Source organism: Galleria mellonella, unplaced genomic scaffold (assembly GCF_026898425.1).
Source record: "Galleria mellonella isolate WM207_F2 unplaced genomic scaffold, CSIRO_AGI_GalMel_v1 utg184, whole genome shotgun sequence".
In the NCBI taxonomy this organism is placed as follows: Eukaryota; Metazoa; Arthropoda; class Insecta; order Lepidoptera; family Pyralidae; genus Galleria; species Galleria mellonella.
The window spans coordinates 4,504,157-4,523,077 of record NW_026442025.1 but is presented as its reverse complement, the minus strand read 5'-3'; the positions used below and the strand labels follow the sequence as shown (position 1 = coordinate 4,523,077).

At 35.0% G+C, this 18,921-nt stretch overlaps 1 protein-coding gene across 10 annotated transcripts in view; it reads left to right on the top strand.

The window, feature by feature from the left end:
• LOC113512185 (homeodomain-interacting protein kinase 2) overlaps nucleotides 1-18,921 on the top strand; it is a 133,452-nt gene that overhangs the window by 110,261 nt on the left and 4,270 nt on the right. For 4 of the 10 annotated variants that reach the window (XM_052893819.1, XM_052893816.1, XM_052893817.1 and 1 more), the window contains 17 exons: nucleotides 1,981-2,199; nucleotides 2,545-2,699; nucleotides 3,058-3,234; nucleotides 4,074-4,227; nucleotides 4,743-4,844; nucleotides 5,020-5,130; nucleotides 5,434-5,625; nucleotides 6,232-6,360; nucleotides 6,705-6,907; nucleotides 7,908-7,973; nucleotides 9,833-9,943; nucleotides 10,463-10,734; nucleotides 11,278-11,474; nucleotides 12,058-12,234; nucleotides 12,979-13,056; nucleotides 17,817-17,989; nucleotides 18,620-18,712. In XM_052893819.1, the coding sequence (XP_052749779.1) occupies nucleotides 1,981-2,199; nucleotides 2,545-2,699; nucleotides 3,058-3,234; nucleotides 4,074-4,227; nucleotides 4,743-4,844; nucleotides 5,020-5,130; nucleotides 5,434-5,625; nucleotides 6,232-6,360; nucleotides 6,705-6,907; nucleotides 7,908-7,973; nucleotides 9,833-9,943; nucleotides 10,463-10,734; nucleotides 11,278-11,474; nucleotides 12,058-12,234; nucleotides 12,979-13,056; nucleotides 17,817-17,989; nucleotides 18,620-18,712 (2,609 nt within the window). The remainder of the gene's footprint in view (nucleotides 1-1,980; nucleotides 2,200-2,544; nucleotides 2,700-3,057; nucleotides 3,235-4,073; nucleotides 4,228-4,742; nucleotides 4,845-5,019; nucleotides 5,131-5,433; nucleotides 5,626-6,231; nucleotides 6,361-6,704; nucleotides 6,908-7,907; nucleotides 7,974-9,832; nucleotides 9,944-10,462; nucleotides 10,735-11,277; nucleotides 11,475-12,057; nucleotides 12,235-12,978; nucleotides 13,057-17,816; nucleotides 17,990-18,619; nucleotides 18,713-18,921) is intronic. The other 6 variants (XM_052893821.1, XM_052893818.1, XM_052893820.1 and 3 more) reach the window with 6 other exon arrangements.

Genomic DNA, 18,921 nt, shown 5'->3' with positions numbered 1-18,921 from the left:
GAGTATACTGTTTCGCCCATGATACCCCCATGCGTTGCCAATAGTTTCATAGTCTCATAGTTTCATTGAAATTTGCATGTAAAATTTTAACATTATATTTTTATAATTATGGATGATAGATACGGTAAGAAAAATATGTATATGCCATAAAAAGGCATAAAAGGCATAGTTCTATTGATCTGATGTTTATTCTCTATTCCAACATTTTAAATGGGAATTCAATGTGCAGTTGGCACTATTCCAGCTATCCAATAATTGCAAGTACATTTTCAGGATATTATTTTCAAAACGAGTTTTCAATAATGCCTTCTTCGATTTAAAGCAATATAAGTTGATTTGATATTAAGCGTATTCTTGTTGATTGTATTTAGTCTTATTATTAGTATAAAATTATTATATTTTTTTATACAATTTAGACGATACAGTATACTCTATATGTTGTCTATAGGCGACGGTTACCACTTTCCATTAGGTGGGACGTCGGCTTGTTTGCCATTCTAAGTTGCATAAAAAAAGTTAAGGATGGGTAGTCTATGTGTCTATTTCACGTTACTGTATTAATCCGTTCGATTTAGCTAATAATGTCAGCCCTATACAGTTTGGCGTTACGCCAAATATCCTATTTACCAATTTGAGTGCCTGTCCACGTTATAAGCTCAGTGTACACTTATAGTTGAGCGTATTGCACCAAATTGAGGTCGATTTCATAATAAATTAATGTACATTATAGATACCGTCCATGTGGATTTGCTTTTGTTTATATATTAAATGTAGATTCTGGTATAAAAACATATCCAATTTTGAACCTTAAAGTCCACGTGCTAAGATAAGTTTTAAAGAATTGTTCAACTATTTGGTATTTTAATTTAAATATAAGAATTATAAGGCACAGTAATGTTTAAATTGGATGATTGAAACTACATGCAACTTATCTCTAAATTAATTTACATAATTTGTAAACACCTCCGCTGTATATCTTTTTTTTTTTTTAAATAAACAAGTTGAATTTTAAATTTAAATATATCGGTTCTGACAATTGCCACATAGTCCCCATAATTATTTTTTTTATATCATCTCGCTTAATAAAAAGAAAAGGTTTTCAGCTGTAATAAATAGAACAATTGTTTAAGGAGAATAACTGTTTAATTGTTTAGTTTAGGGGTTTAGTTGAGGTATTTTATTGTGACCAGGTTCTATGCTCATGCATTAGAACCTGGTCACAATAAAATACCATAAGTTTAACCACGCCACTCGACGACAGTCTTATCAATCGGTGACTCCTGTCCAGGGTTCCCACGATCGATTTTCAAACTCACGTTTGAATCATTTGGGAGTGATTGTTACTTGCTTCATGGTTTAGATGGCATGTAAAGTTATCGTTTGGTGAGTCACATTACGGCTAATGGGGAAAGAGATTGTTAATAATGGGAACTAGCCGCCCCATTGTTAGCAATATACTCTTGTTCTGACAAGCTTAACCCCCACGTGGCTCCCCTTGGAAATTATCGTGATTAATTGTTGTCAAATTCGTCACGTTGGTTGGATGATCAACTGATCTATTTTCATCCTCATCTGTTATCCACTAGGGTCAGCATATACGGAAGCGTAGGTGGGGTTAGCATTCTATTATCACTCATATAAAAAGCTGACGGCCCACCTGATGGAAAGTGGTAACCATAGTTGCTATAATCATGAATTACTACATTCCCTTGGTAGTACCCCACGTATACGCCATTCCTAATGTTAGAACGGTCTTATGCCAGGGGGGAAGGGATTGTTAGTAATGCGGAGTATCAGTCCATATGTTAGCAATATACTTTGGTCAGGTCGACTTTTACGTTATCCCGCCTAGAAACGAACGACTGGTGGCGCGTCAGCGTATACCGTTAGCGCAGGCGGGGTTACCATTCCAATAATAATGTATTAAAAAAAAGGTCTTATACCTCCGTGCCATGTACATGTTATTATTTTGTTGTTCAGGTGTCAATCCTCTCTCGGCTGTCGCAAGAGTCGGCGGACGAGTTTAACTTCGTGCGCGCGTACGAGTGCTTCCAACACCGGTCGCACACGTGCCTCGTGTTCGAGATGCTCGAGCAGAACCTGTACGACTTCCTCAAGCAGAACAAGTTCTCGCCACTACCACTCAAGTACATCAGGCCGATACTGCAGCAGGTGCTCACCGCGCTGCTCAAACTCAAAGTGAGTGAACACATCTTAATTGTTTGTATTTATCGGTCTTCATACCAAGTCTCTTGTAGAATAGGGAGAGGGCATTAATGACTTTATACATACCTCTTGTTTCCTACACTTTCGTAATTTCAAATTGTTAAAGCTAAGTGATTTTTGAAGTACCATTTTTTTATTTGTTATGTCTTTGTCAAATGAGATCAGTAAGTTATTATAACTATTAAATCAATTAGCAAAAAAAAAAATTATTCTACCAATTTATTATTTAATATCCTGTTATTTTAATAAAATAATAGGTTACGATGGTTTCAATAAATATGTTTAATTAACTTTACCTTTAAAATTTCTTGTTTACAGCAACTGGGTCTAATCCATGCGGATTTAAAACCAGAGAACATAATGCTGGTGGAACCCGCGCGGCAGCCTTACCGCGTGAAGGTGATAGACTTTGGAAGTGCTTCCCACGTCAGCAAGGCCGTCTGCAACACCTATTTACAGAGCAGATACTACAGGTACCGTTATACTTCCCATCTATACCAGCTCAAAGCCATATCTGAACCCATAGTTTTACATACATATATATCTATTACGCCTTTCTTCCATTAGGTTAGTAAAAAATAATGTATTAATATTATCACTCGTTATTTGTATTTATTTTGTTTAATTCCACTATCATTAGTATGTGTGACTGTCAACACTATTACTACCAGAAGTTCCAAAATTTCCATAACTGGTGTACTTCTGTTATATATGTTCATATTCAATTTAGAATTTCAACTACTAAATGAAGCATGATAAGTGTTATTATTAATTTTTTACTTTATTGCAAATATAGTAGAGTATTTATTAGTTTATTTCAACCTTACACAGAGCACCAGAAATAATCTTGGGGCTGGCGTTCTGCGAGGCTATCGACATGTGGTCGCTCGGCTGCGTAGTGGCCGAACTCTTCCTCGGATGGCCCCTCTACCCGGGCTCATCCGAGTACGATCAAATTCGATACATCTCACAGACACAAGGTCTGCCCACAGAACACATGCTCAACAGGTTAGTGCTGTAGTTTCATTGAAAACTTCATGTTTATTTTGTTACTAGTTTTTCTCTGCGATTTCGTCTCTATGATCAGGATAAGGGCATTAATTGCTAGATAGAAAAAAGCCTGTATTCTTCTCCATCATACCTAGTGTGGGTATACCAATGTGGGTAGAACAAACAAACTCATATTCTCATTGTGCAATAGGTACATACATATACGACAATGATTTCAGTTTTATAATACTAGTAAGATGTAAGAACTAAACTGCCGTGTGATTTCGGCATAGAACGGGCCACCCCTTGCTTTCCCATGGGTGTCGTAAGAGGCGACTAAGGGAACTTAATGGTCGAGAGGTGGACAGCAACGGTCCCCTTAAAATATCACCAAAAATCAAACTGCAGTTACCAACCCGTCTACCAAGTGTGACAACTATTGGTACTTTCCGCAACGGTAAACTGTTATAAGAAATGGGGCCATTCCTTGTCTATGGTGAAGGCCTATATACAATAATAGACAGATAAAGGCTGATATGATGATAACAGAGTAAAGGCCGGCTCAGAAAGCGATGGCGTGATTTCCTAAACTTAATTTAAGAGGGATTGGTTTGAGATAGTGCAGAACAGGAAGTATTGGAAAGGATGGGATGGGAGATCTTAGTAGTGGGACATTATAGGTTAATAATAGAATAGAAGAGCTAGTAACGATGCATGCAACCCACAATGCATCTTATCATCACAATTAGAACTAAACAATATGATCGCAGTGAAGTGTCGTAGCTTGTACGTAATTCAGTTATCAGTTTAGTAATCTATCATTAATAAAAAAATTGTAATATTAAACTTTATTACAGTGCGAGCAAAACAGCGAAATTCTTTTACCGGGACGTGGACAGTACATATCCGTTTTGGCGGTTGAAGACCCCAGAGGAGCACGAACTAGAGACCGGCATCAAGAGCAAAGAGGCGAGGAAATACATCTTCAACTGCCTCGACGATATAGGCCAGGTGAGCGAGGTCCATAGATAGCTGACTGTGGAATTGCAGTTTTAATATAACACTCAAATCTCTTATAAATTTGAATAAACAAATCTTACTTTTTTTTTTATAAAAATAATATTTTTCTTACACATAATATTGATATAAAAAAGACGTTTACTAAAAATCTTTCATATTTATACAGAGTTAGTTATAATGCATATACCAGAGGGAGATTTTATACAAAAGTTGTTTACTTGGGTACCACCTCTGCCTGGCATGGCTATTTCGGTTTGAAGGGTGGGATATGGCAATGAAATTATCATGTACAGTGGCAATAATTTTCTATCAGGTTGGCCCTCAGCTTGTATGCCATTCTAAGTTGCATAAGAAAAAAGATCCAAAACAAATCTTTCATACAAATCAGACAGTCGCCTGAAAATCAATGGCTTAATATTTATTATTAATTGCTCTTATTGCATTTATAATATTTTTAGAATTTATTTTTATTCAATATATGTAATAAAATAATTTTATTTTTCCAGGTTAACGTACCAACTGATCTGGAAGGCGGCCAATTGTTGGCTGAGAAAGCAGACAGAAGGGAATTCATAGATTTATTGAAGAGAATGCTAACTATGGACCAGGTATGTAAACATTTCATATCATCATTTTGTTTCCAATGATTTAAAGTATTAGATTTTTGTTCTATGAATGTGCCTAAATCTAAAAATTATTTAAATTCACTTAAGAGTTGACTAAAACTAAAACTGTTATCTAAACGTCATTAAATATATTTACTAAGTATAACGTTCATTGCAGGAGAGAAGAATAACACCGGGCGAAGCGCTAAACCACGCATTTGTGACCTTGGCACATTTAGTCGACTATGCCCATTGTAATAACGTCAAGGCCTCCGTACAAATGATGGAAGTAAGTGCATACATATCGTTATTAATATATACAAGCCGTGCTCGCGACTTTGTTTGTTCTCTCATATTACAAACTAGTATAATTTATTTATATCTATCTATGAAAAAAATTTTTGATTGTTAATCTGAGAATCGTTAAAAAAATTTGATCGCCCCATTTGGATTTATATTACAATAATTAAAGCTTATGGTGAAAAATTATTTGTCATAGTAAGAAATATTAATAAAATCAAATATATTGTTGCCTATTTAAATGTTACAAAGTCATGCAATCAGAAGTTTAATATACGTACTTGTGTGTCAGGTGTGCCGGCGCTCCGGCAGCGGCGTGGGCGGCGTGGGTGGCGTGGGCGCCGTGGGCGTGGGAACCGAGTATGGCGTCGGCGGCGTCGGTGTCGGCGTTGGCGTGGTGGCGCCGGCCGCCGCGCCCGCAGCACACCACCTTGCGCTCACTATCAACCAGCAGAGGTTGCGTGCTGCGCCCTACGACAACCTGGTCAGTATACTTCATTTTAATTTTTTTTTTAGCGGCATTTAGGCCCGAACAAAGCAAAGCTTAATAGATAACTGATAGGCACACTTTTTTTTTGATGAGTGAAAATGAAATGGTAACCCCGCCTACGCTAACGGGATACGCTGGAGGAGCACCAGTAAAGGGTGATAGATGAGAATGAAAACAGGCCAGTTAGCCCAACATGATGAATTCATCAGGAATTAACCATGATAGTTTCCAGGGAGAACTGCGAGGAGGTCAACCTGGTTGGGTATATTGCTAGCAATGGAATTCTCAGTCTCCATTACTAACAATCCCTTTCCCCCCGATAGGCACACTTGTAAATATATACGTATTATGTTTGGAAAACACTCTGATCATTAAAGAAGAATATCAATACAAAATATTGTATTGTGTCGGTATAAAGTTTTGTGGTTTTGTCTTTAGATTTCTTACAGTACACTATGAATTTAAATAATGAAAAGTATGAATACTGTGTGAATAACACAATAGTTCATTCATCATTCAGAGACGAACAATGACTGATAAAAATTTTAACACTGTTTCAAAAGTAACAGAATTGATTTATAATATATATATTGTTCACAGTACCAACTATACCAAGGCGGTCGGGTTGCGGTAGGTGGCGCGAGGCAGTACGCCACTCGTGCGGCCGAACCATTCCCGCACCAATTCGTCTCGTCAATACTGTGCCAGCCCGCTTACCAGGTATGTCAGGTAAAACTAACAAGTAAATTATTGGATTTAAAGATCACTAAAGCCTAATTGTAGCCTGCCAAACATGGCCACGATAGGCAAATCAAAATCGGCATGGCTGCGTAACCGTGAAAACTGACAGATATACATAATAATGTTAAATTGAAAGAAAATGTTGACCAACTTTGTCCATCCCATAACGACTTTAGTGTCAATTATTAAAAAAAAAAACTATTCGCTTAAAAAGAATCTCTAAACAAAAAACTTAGAAATATGTTTGTGTGTTTAAAGAACAATAACAATAATTTGGTTTTTGCTGTTCATATTTTAAATGTGACACCCTCAACAATATTTATTTGTTGCAGGTACAGCAGTTAGCGGCGGCGGCGGCTGCGGCCGCGGCGGCTCACCACCAGCACGGTGTAGCTGGCGTTGCAGGCGTCGGTGACGTGGGCGCGGTGGGCGAGTGGCGAGCGCCGCTTATCGTTGAACCAGCACCTCTACCCGAGCCCGAAGTCTGGGATCCCTTCCATCCGCACCACCCGCAACACCATCACCCGCATAAAAGGTCGGTTCTTCAGCGAGAAAAAATGAAAGAACTTACGAGTAAACATGCATTGAAGCACAGAATATTATCGAAATGGTTAGCAGTACAAAGAACTAAGAACCTTCCCAATATATAGTGTGTGTGAATCCGAATATGAGGATGATCCTTTGTCTACTGCAATACTGTAAGAATATTTATTTCTTTAACTTTTAATGTACAGTGTAATTCTATATACATTTGACAAACTTAACAACGGATGGTGTGCTGGTGGTTACCAGACGACAATTGAAAAAAAACTGACCAATAAGTAGGTGGTGCATTATTGTAAGAGTGTATATTAATAAAATAAACAAATTAATAAAACATATAGAATTCCCGAATTTAATTTATACGCACAAATACCCATAGAATAAAATAATTGTTAATTTGGATTGTCTGAATATTATAATAACTTTGAAATTAAATTTCAAACGAAAAAAAAAAATATGTAGAACATATTAGGATAGAAATTTAATATCAAAGATTCAGAAACGATAAATAGATTCGAATCTCCAATTACTAACTCAACATATTCCAAATTCTCAATTTCTATTCCCTCATTTGCTGAAAATGTTGTTTCGCTGATAGAACACTCCCTTCGATGGATGTCAACGATGTAATATACGCCACATTTTAACTTAGACCCTAAGGAATACAACTGTAAAAACCGTATCTAATTCGGCGTAGTAATTTTTTCGTGATACCGAAAAATACAGATAAAATTTCTAAAAATTATTTTGTCATGATAATATATTTATTAAGTATCGTTCATGTTATTTTTTTCTTAAATATCTCCCATGTACATATATCGTTTAGTTACTTGTTTGTAAGATTACAATATCTTGTAAAACTTTGTCTCAAATACTCATTATTTTATTGTAGTTTACATAGAAATTATAATTTAATTAATTAATTAATTTTAAATAGTTCCCTGTAGTAGTGAGAGTATGTATACTAGTAATAACGCTAGGGTTGTCAACAGATCAACAAAGCAGCAAGCGGCCGCGGTACCGCACTATCCGCCGCACCACCAAACACATCAATACAGGTGCTTATAACAAATATACATGAATATATATCACATAATATATATAATCACACAACCTAATTGTAAAAAATAGATCTTAGAATAGTTTTTGCGAATTTATCTTCAATGTACGTTTTAATTCATAGAACTTTTTAATTCATAGAACTTTTTAATTCATAGAACTTTAATTTATAATAGAAATTTTATTATAGAAGTTTTATTTCATTGCAAAAAGCTGTTTCGTACAATGTGTTAAAGTTTATTATACTTTGTTGGCCACGCCAATTACTAATAGATGTGTCGTGTAGCGATAAAAGAAATGTATTTAATTTACGTACCATACATTATCGCGTATGTATGACAGTCGTAAATTAGGACATATGTTAGCAATGTCTAAATTTATAAATTAATTTAAAAAATACTTAATCGATTTTTAAATTCTTTGTATAGACAAAACTACGTTATCAGCGAATAATATAAGCTGTATTTTATTAAAAAAATCTTGTTAATCCGTAACAGTAGCTTTATATTAAAGATTTTTTTTACATTAAAATCTAATGTTCACTAAAATTAAGCACCAATCAAGGTTCCGCACATTCTACTATGTATAAAACTACATACATTTTATATTATTATATTTCATATATAATTTACAAATGCTTCAATAATATAGATAGAATATTTTTTTTAACGCTGAACCCTAATAGTTAAGTCTTTCTGGTGATACCCGACAATTGTTAAATTCCAAAAAACCTCAAACAACTAATAAAGCAATTTATTTATTGAGGTGTTTTGTCTGTTAAAAGTCATAAAATAAAAGAGAAAACAGGTTTCTATGAGGTATAATACTTTTCAACCGACTTCAAAAAGAGGCAGACTCTCAATTTGATTCTATGTTTTTTTTATGTTTGTTACCTCATAACTCTGTCGGTATTAAACCGATTTGGAAAATTCTTTTTTATCTGAAAAGATGTATTTTCAGATTAGTCGATAGAAGTTTTATCAAAATCGGTTCAGTAATTTAATTTTTAGATCAAAATACACCTATCCCCCGATTATTTACACGGTAGATACGTTCCTGAGAAAAACGTGCAAATCGAAAATTAAAAATTTTCAAGTCAAAACCGTGTAAATCGAAAAGCTTGCAGAAAATGCATAATTTTACTATTTAACAGTTGTGATTTTTTTCAATATTTTTAGGTGTACACAGAACTAAAAATAAAAATTTTCATTTGTTCTAATAGTTCTTATTGTAGCTTCGTTCATGTTATATGATTTTGCAACATCTACTACTCTATCTCCCTTTCGTAAGCGATCCAAAATTTCGATTTTAGTTTCTAAAGAAATAACTTTTAACTTCTTTCGACATTATAAGCCTATAATTTTTTTTTAATTTATGTTAATTTATAAAAATCTTACACTATGCACTCACTTGTAATTTACGAATATGAAAAATTAAATCTTTCTGACACTGTGAAACTTTCACTCAAATACAATTTTTCGTAGATAAAACTTTAATTTTATGCGAAGAAATACAGACACAGTGTGCATGTGCAGCAAGTCAGCACATAAGGTCGGGATTCCCCGTGAGATGTGTACACAGCGCACGTGTTCAAACACAGTAGCATTTAGTCGAGTGCGATAAAAACAAAAAAAAAAACTTATTTGGAAAACCGTGTAAAAGCGAAAACGTGTAAAACAAGTACCGTGTAAATCGGGGGATAGGTGTAACTGGTTTTGTAATGATCGGTTTGTTTTATGGGATCAATCTTTAATTATTATAATTATAATGTAAAATTAAACTTTCAACACAATTGAGGCATTTGTAAATATAATTTCGTCTTATATAACGCATAATAATTTCAAACGTGTCTGGACAGTATGGCGAACAGCGGGAGCAAGAAGGAGCCCACTCAACTGTCGCCCGTCAAGAAGAGGGTGAAGGAGGGCACACCGCCGTCGCGGCACCGGCATCATCATCACGACCACTCGTGAGTATACAGAGATAGTTCTCGCCTTAGCCCTAGGCTTAGTTCACCTATATGGACTGACTGGATAACTTGACAGATAATGGTTTTTTATGATATCTAGAGTACAAGTTGACGGCCCGCCTGATGGAAAGTGGTAACCGTCGCCTATAGACATGAATAGAATTATGAGTATTATGATGTTCATTGTACCATTGTATTATTGATCCTAATTTATATAGACATTTCATTTTTTCTTTCCCTAATAAATTAGCCAAATTTGTTCAACTTTTCTCAAGTTACGGACTTGTCAACCGTCAAGTTTATAATAGGGTTAATGACAATCAATAAGTAGTTCGGAATAATGACTGGTTCTGATGATCACATACTGCCTACATGCTATGTGATATGTCTATCTATATATTAATAATTACCAACGATTGAATGATACATTTTATGAGATAAAGGGAACTCGATTTTAGTTTGACTACACCCTTTGCTACGTTACTGACACGACAATTACTCGATCTGTTGTCAATTTAGAACAATATGGTCGATGTACAGGAACAGCCGAGGCGCGACCGGCGCCTGGGAGTCCAGCGCCGTGGGACCCAGCGCTGGGGTCGCGGCTGCCGCTGTCGGCAGCAGCGTCGGCGGCGTCGTGTGCGGCGCTGCCCACCACACGATCACCATCCGCGACACACCATCGCCCGCCGTCTCCGTCATCACCATCTCGGACTCCGATGATGACAGCGATCAGCCGCGTCGCAACCGTCAGCCTGTCGCCAACGCACCGCAGCCGCACAATAACAGAGGTACTCCTTATTTTCTATTTGTCTTCGCCAATTGTCAATCAATTTTGATCACTATTCTGATTACATATAAGTATGTAAATTTAAAAGCATTATGGATCAAGATAATTTTTTTTTTAATTATTTTAAGGGCTTTTACCTTCTTCAGGTATATCAGTCCTATTGTACCCTGAACTGATTTCTCAAACAAAACTTTATCTACCTTCCCTAGACGCGGAAAGAGAAGAATTAATGGGCATCAATAATTTACAGAGATGTTCAAAAATTTCTGGTTTAAGTTCAGCTAACATAGATTGAATAAGACCAACATTCAATTTACAAATTAAACGTAATCTATGCAATATTGACTGTAGTAAACCCATTCATGAGTTGTTTTAAAATGCCCCTTTTTTAACACTGGTTTCTGTGTTGTTTATTAGTAGAAGGCCAGCAGTGGGACCAGTTTTCTCATTACGAGCAATCCCATTCCCCTTACTACCCCTTACTACATCAACATAGTAATAAAATACAAATAGAATATTAAACAATATATTGTCTGCAACACAGGCAGTAGCGGCGAGTGCGTGGCGACGGGCGCGCAGGGTAGCGGCAGCGGAAGTGGTAGCGGTAGTGGAAGCGGCAGCGGTAGCGGCGGCGGAGCGGTAGTCAGCGGCGGAGTCATCTGCAGCGCCCGCTCCTCCGACGACCGACACGTCAAGCACGAGCCGCACCAGCAGCACCAACCTTGCCATCACCATCACCTGGTATGTTCGCATTCAATCTTGTAACGGAAATGCAAGTTTGATTATTGTTTTTAGCCATATAGATTAGAGGGACGTTCTGTATCAGTATTCAATTTATACCTTTATTATGCGACATATAGTTTAGTTATGGATCTTTCATTTGAAATGTACTTTAAATTGTGTAAAAATTTATTTAGCACCTAGATAATGGGTCTAATGTTTTGATCATTCGCTATGATCGCGACTGTTCACCATTATTTTCCCATAATTTTCGTTTGTCACTCTCTTATATAAAATATGGGTTTTTATCCGCACCTGTGTTTGCGTGACTGGGGTATCATTCATCATCATCATATCGGCCATTATCTGTCCACTATTGAACATAGGTCTCCCACATAGACTGCCATAAGGAACGGGGGATATGATTATTGGATGCCATTCCCATAGTTATGTTACCTAAAGATCAAGCTTAGTTTAAAATCTGGTGTCTGTGTTTTTCTGATATTTAGATTCTACATCCAAAATTTATGCGATTAATGTGGGTAAAAGCTAGTAAATAAACAAAAATAAGTGTTAGAAAATAATATTATTTTGTTTTAAACAGCAACAGCCCCAACAGCAGCAGCCGCCATCTAGTAACAATGCGCAGTCGAGCGGCCGCACGGGTCCGGCCCCGCAGGCGACGCCGCAGAGTCAGAAGAAGCGATTGCTTGCGCTCGCGCAGCAGGAGGCGCAGGCCAAGCGCGAGCCGCAGCCCGAGCCGCAGCTGCACTACGCACCGGTATGTATATCTTATTGTATCCATCTACATATTCTTTTAGAGGGGTAATAAGTGGCATAAGAACACTCATAGCGATATGACGAAATTATTTGTCAATTTTCAAAAACAGTTTTCTGTTTTCCTGATTAATTATATAAAAAGTGTTTTGATTGTGAATGAAAAAGTAGAATGGGTTGCAGATAAATCTACCACTATTTTTTTACCCTTAGATTAGATTTTTTGTTCAAATATTAAAATATTTTTTGCAATCAATGGCAAAGTTTTCACTAAATAAGACTTATGATTAACTATGTTAATTCTATAACTAGATATTAATAGTTCTACAATAATAGATTCATCTCTTTCCATACCTAGTAGTGAAAATAAAAATCTTCACATTAATTGAAAGTATGATTCAACATCATCATCATCATTATTATCATCATTATTATATCAGCCATTGATCAAATAGCCGACGTGCTGAAGAAGGGCCAAATTAAAAGTACCCTTAACCGGCGAGCATGTATGAAAAGATTGATGAATGTGGAAGAAGCGAAAGAGGTTTGTTTGAATCGAAGCATTTGGTGTTCCATTGTTTCTGCCTACCCTAATGAGAGACAGGCGTGACAGATATGTATGTATGTATGTATGTTGAATATAGGCCTCCTTCATATACTGCCATAAGGAACGGTCCCGAGCCACCTGCAACGATAATAAAATGATATTAGTCTATGATTAGAAAAAATATTTTCTTTTCACTTCTAGAGCGGTTCGACAGTACGCCAAACGAACGAGTACCAATGCAATCAATATGTTCCGGCGCAACATAATAAAAGGGATAGTGTAAGTAGACTCTGTGACTCTAAAATATGGAAGATTTCACACTTCGCCAGAAAGAAATATCTTCGATATTGAGAACCTATTATTTAGAACACTGAGAAAACAAAAATAATATTAACATAAGTCCACCCTTGCTCACAACATTTATTATTATAATTATATTATTTATTACATATAATTTACAAGTGCAATGAAGAATATAGAATACAACTTAATAATATTTTTTCATTTTATTAAGTTGTATTATATATTTTGTTAGATTCAAATGAAACAATGGTAACTAAACATTGATGACTGAATCAATAAATATTTTACTTAGATTATATAGATAGAGTGTCTCCATACAAAATGCTTCGAGAAAAGCGGATCAACTTTTTCATACAATTTTGCGTGATAAATATGTGTAGTTACATTTAATATCCGCACAGTTGCTTCTCAATACATTTACGAGAATGTTATGTATAAAAGCAAAATAATTTACCACTTTTAAAAAAGTTAGCGATTGTACGAATAGAAGCTTACGCAATAATCATACATTAATATTACCTAAATGCAGTTCAACTAAGGTTGGTAATTCTTTCTTTGGGAATTGCGTAAGATTTTATAACAAACAGAGTCGGTTCTGAATTTGCCTGAAAAAAGGTTTAAATCTAGCATAAAACGCATTCTTTCTAAGAAGACATATTATAGATTAAACGGATTTTTAAATGATAATAATATATAAACAAAAATGTACTCATTTTTTTTTAATATTTTGTTTCATTTGCTGATAATATTATTTTTTGTTAGTATGATTGTATCAGAATTAGTAAATTATGTGGCAATTTTATTATTAATTAATTATCTTTTATTGTGTAATATTTAATGCTTTAATTGTTATGTAGTATATAGTATAGAATTATTTTATTTTTAACTATAACTTTTAAATTAAATGTTTAATACTTAATTTTGGCTATGACATGGTTTGGAGGCTTGAGTAAGTCTTGCTCACTAAAATGAGAAGGGTGGTTGCGTGGTGGGCTGGGTTCTTGCTAAAGTATGGTTAAGCGCAATGATGGCTGGCTCACCCGTCATACTCGTGAACGGGTGCTGCTTGTAAGGAGGGACTGGTCTGCTCTGGTTATTGCAATGGATTTATTTTAGTGATTTGTTTTAATTGTATATTTTAAATTTTATGATCAGATGCTGTTTATTAGTTTGTATTCACACAAATTTATTATTTATATGTATAGTTAATTTTTTTGAAAAAAGCAACAGTTGTGTATTTTGCCCGTTCTTCTTGTCTGAAATGGCGTTCCGAATAGGCTATAATGAAAAAAATACTATTAAAAAATGCTTAAATCTAAGTTTATTTAAATAAAAAAAAAAAAAAAATTTCTTTATTTATTTCTTTCTTTCTCAGCCATTTTTATGTCGTGATCCACGAAAAAGCCAAAAAGTGAAATAAAATCTCTTGCGACCCTGCCACTGTAAATTTATAATTAATATTTTAATTAATAGTTTACTTATACGTTTAATAAGTAATGAGCGTTTTTACTCTTTACCGTGCACGATTTATCCTGAACTTCACGTCATTATCGTGCAGTTCCACGATATATCGTGCAAATGAATGCTATTACCCTTTTCTGTGGACGTCCAAGATATCATGAAATGTCGACGCCATTTCTTTTATTATTGTACAAATGTTTAATTTACATATATATTACTTAGTTTATTTGTTTAAGTAAAATCTTGCAATCTAAATTATAACTAATTTATCTTAACAGATTTTACTGTAATTCTGCTTTTTAATTTTCTTTACTTTCTGTTGACAATATTTACTATAATATATATAGCCTTGGTCAAAAGTATTTGCCACCCTAAAAGTCCTTAGAAATTTCTTATCTATTGACTTGTACTGGGTCTATTGTCGCACAGTATACGTCTAAAGAATAAAAGGAGCCAATCAAAACAACGGACCATCTCATAAAACTATAAACACAATAGAGGTGATTCATTTCCAGGTAAGTCGAATTTTAGGGAAATTTTTAGTTTACTACGATTCGTTATAGTGTGTAGAACTGTCGACAAGTTATTGTAAATTGGTTGTTGTTTTACGTGAAGCAGAGTTTGTAAAACAAAAATTAGAAAAATGTCTAAGTGCCGTGAAATAAGTAAAGAGAAACGATTAAAAATCCAGTTGTTGTGTGAAGAAGACAAAAATAAAAGTGAAAGTGCTAAGATTATGAAATGTCCTCATAGTACTGTAAGGTATACCTTAAATCGGTACAAGATGACCACAAGACACGGTATAGAGCTTTTAAGTTCAGCTCACTTCAGTCACCGGATGATAACCCTATCGAACATTTATGGTCAATTTTAAAGCGAGAGATAATGGAACATTCGATTGCTTCCAAAGAAATTTTAAAGAAGTGTTTAGTACAGGTGTGGAGTACATTACTCAAGAAGAATGTAAAAATTTAATTTCCTCTTTATCTAAAAGAATAAATGCTGTAATTAAAGGATTTCGATACAAAATATTAATGTAATTTTCGCATTAAAGGTATTTTAAGTACATGGTTTTATTTCCCGGCTAATCCTTGAGTATTTTTTAAGTTAATTGTAATTTTCAAAGGTGGCAAATACTTTTGGCTAATGTTGTATATGTAATGTATATTATATATAATGTAATATATGTATATGTAATACTTAATATTGTAATATTTTCAAAATGGCCGCTGTTACAAGATGAAGTATTGTGTATATTTTATCAACTCTGTTAATACATCTGACAAAATAAATTACATGTTTAAATATGGCCATAGACACAAGATGGCAGATTACCATTATATACTTAACTCTGTTAATACATCTGACAAAATAAATTACATGTTTAAATATGGCCATAGACACAAGATGGCAGATTACCATTATATACTTGTTAAAATTTTGTCCACTGCATAGTACTAAAAATGGCGATGACCATTTGTTATAGTTTTGTAATATACAAATAGATCTATGAAGTGAAATATAGCATGAAATAGTTTGATAGTGATGTTCCTTAGCACCATATTTATTTTCAATCGACTTCACAACGAAAATTTAAGTATATCTGTTTTCACATTTTCTATATAAATTCCGTTTCTTGTCCTCTAGACAAGTAGCAAGCGAATTCGTCGATGGAAACGACATCGCTAGCGACGAGTCCGTTAGACAGAATGAGATTGCAACGTCGGTTGTCTCATTCCAACTCACGGCTCGCTAGCGAAGTTGATTCCATCGACGAATTCGCTTGCCACTTGTCTAGAGGCCCTGATTATTTTTGTATTGCGAACTTAACTACTTTTGAATTTTTTAAATTCTAATCTATACTCTTTCATATTACGCATACGCTATGGTTCGTGCTGAAATGCAGCGCTGCAGCAATATGCTAAGCACGGATCTATTTCATAGAATATTACGACACACACTCGCACACGTACACATTCGTATACACCTCTGTAGGGTCACTCTTAAAATAAATTCCAATAAATCAGCATTGGAGTTGAGATTTTTCGCACTCTTGAATTGCGACAGTAGTAATTAAATATTTTTATTTTGTTCTAATAGATACATTATTGGAATTTGCTAGTACAAACTATTGCATACCGATCCTAATTCTAACGTAATTTCTAACTGTTGTTTCATGAGTACAGTACAAATTTGTCATTGGTAATTGGATTGATATCGATATTAAATTTAAGAGTTGTTTTACTGTTTTTTTTTTTTTTACTTTATCATCGACCGAGTAGAAAACAGTAGATACTTTTTATTTGTATACCATGGTTTACTTTTATTTTTTGTTTCTTTTGTTCGTGTTTTGTAAGCTACTGTGCGAGTCGCATGGTCTTTAAATAAATTTATTCTTTTATATTTAAATTCTAATACTAAATTCAGAATTACCGGAAATATTGCTTAACAGAGTATTAATACAATTTTGTCGAAATCAAAACATGTACCTTTTTCAAATCGACTGGAAAAATATGCGTTTAATTTCCTCTTAAAGTTATGGGTATCTCCCTAGGGGATGGGTAGGAAGCAGTGTTGACAGGTAACCGGAAGCATCGGCTCACTCACACATATTTAATATTTTTGTACGTATACACTGCACATCCACAATTGCCGCGACGATTTTATAAGAGAGCCTAGGTTTGCCACGGAAAGGTTACGGCAGTGCAGTGATCGTGTACGACCACGTTTGCTTAAAATGTCCAAAAGCGTCTCCATACAAATTCATACATTTTGCTCTCCCATTGTATCGTGACGATAAAAACATATGATATCGTGGAGTTCCACGGAAATGTATAACAACGCCCATTGATTTTGTTATTCGTATAATTAGTAATATAATAGTTTTCGTATTCCAATGAAAATCATTAGTCATCATTATGAAAATCATCATCATCATCACTAGGTGACAAGACTTTGATGGAATTTCATATAAGCGTGAATAACAAACATTTAAATTATCTACCTAGTAACCATAATTATATTTAATGATCATTATTATTAACAGTGGATATAACTTATTAAGGAAAATTTTAGACATAAGCTCTTAATCTATTTATTATTCAGATATTGTTATTGTTAATTATTATTAAATATTATAATAGTGCATGTTGTGTTCGCCTGTAAGAGACTTTTACATTAGGCAAAATTACTTTTTGTGTTATTGATTGAGTAGCATGTAAAATGTAAAAGTTGTTGGTGAACGTTATTAAATAAATAAATGATTGTCTATGCAGAGCGGCGGTCGAGGCGAGTACCTGTCGGCGGGCGTGGGCGGCGTGGGCGGCGTGGGCGGCGTGGGCGGCGTGGGCGGCGTGGGCGCGGTGAGCGTGAGCGTGAGCGGCCCGCCCGCCGCGCACAAGCATGCGGCGCCGCACGCCTGGCATCATCATCCCCATCCGCATTATAAGTATGTACAATGGGTTTTACTTACTTTTTTTTATGGAACATAGAATGACAAACACGTCAGCTTGTTTGTCAATTTGGGTTTGTGCTAAGAGTTATTTTATCAAGGTTTTTTTTATGCAACTTAAGAGTGGCAAACAAGCTGACGGCCCACCTGATGGAAAGTGGTAACAGTCACCTATAGACATAAGCAGTATTATGTACATAACAAAGTATACTGTTTCCCCTATGATACCCTCCATGCGTTGCTATTCCTGAGGACTCAAGTGTTATTCCTCTGTTACCCTGTAAATTCACTGCCATATCTCCACCCTTGAAATCGAAACACAGCCATGCAAACACAACTGCTTCACAGTAGAAATACGAATGAGACAGAGATGCCTAAGCAAACGACTTTTGTTCAGTCTCTCTCTGGTCTTTATTCTTATAGCCACCCATATTTAAACCGTGAAGCAGCTATGCTTCTATGTCTGTGGAGAAGAACTGTGATTTGAAAGGCATATTACAATGAAAAAACAGGGTATAGAGGGAGAACACGGTTATGCCTATATTCTCGTGCTGTCCATGATATATTTTGTTATTGGAATTCTTCAGTCTTGTTAAAAGTGCTAACGCATAAATTGTCATGTTTCAGAACTGGGAGTGGTGGTGTTTTATCCCCGGGCGGTGGCGTTTCTCCAGGATACCTTCCGCCACCTCTTTATGTACCTACTTACCACTATCATACGTAAGTATAAATGGATACTATTTCATATATTTTTAGCGTATCAATTTATTTATAGTCCATTTTGTCTATTGTAGATGTAACGATTTTTGTTTTTATATCATCATTTATTTTTCATTATACATTTTTGTACTTAAGTGATTTCCATGGGTAAAAAACCAATTTAAGACGTAAATTTTATTAGTTCTAAATTGGAGATTTATAGAAAAATA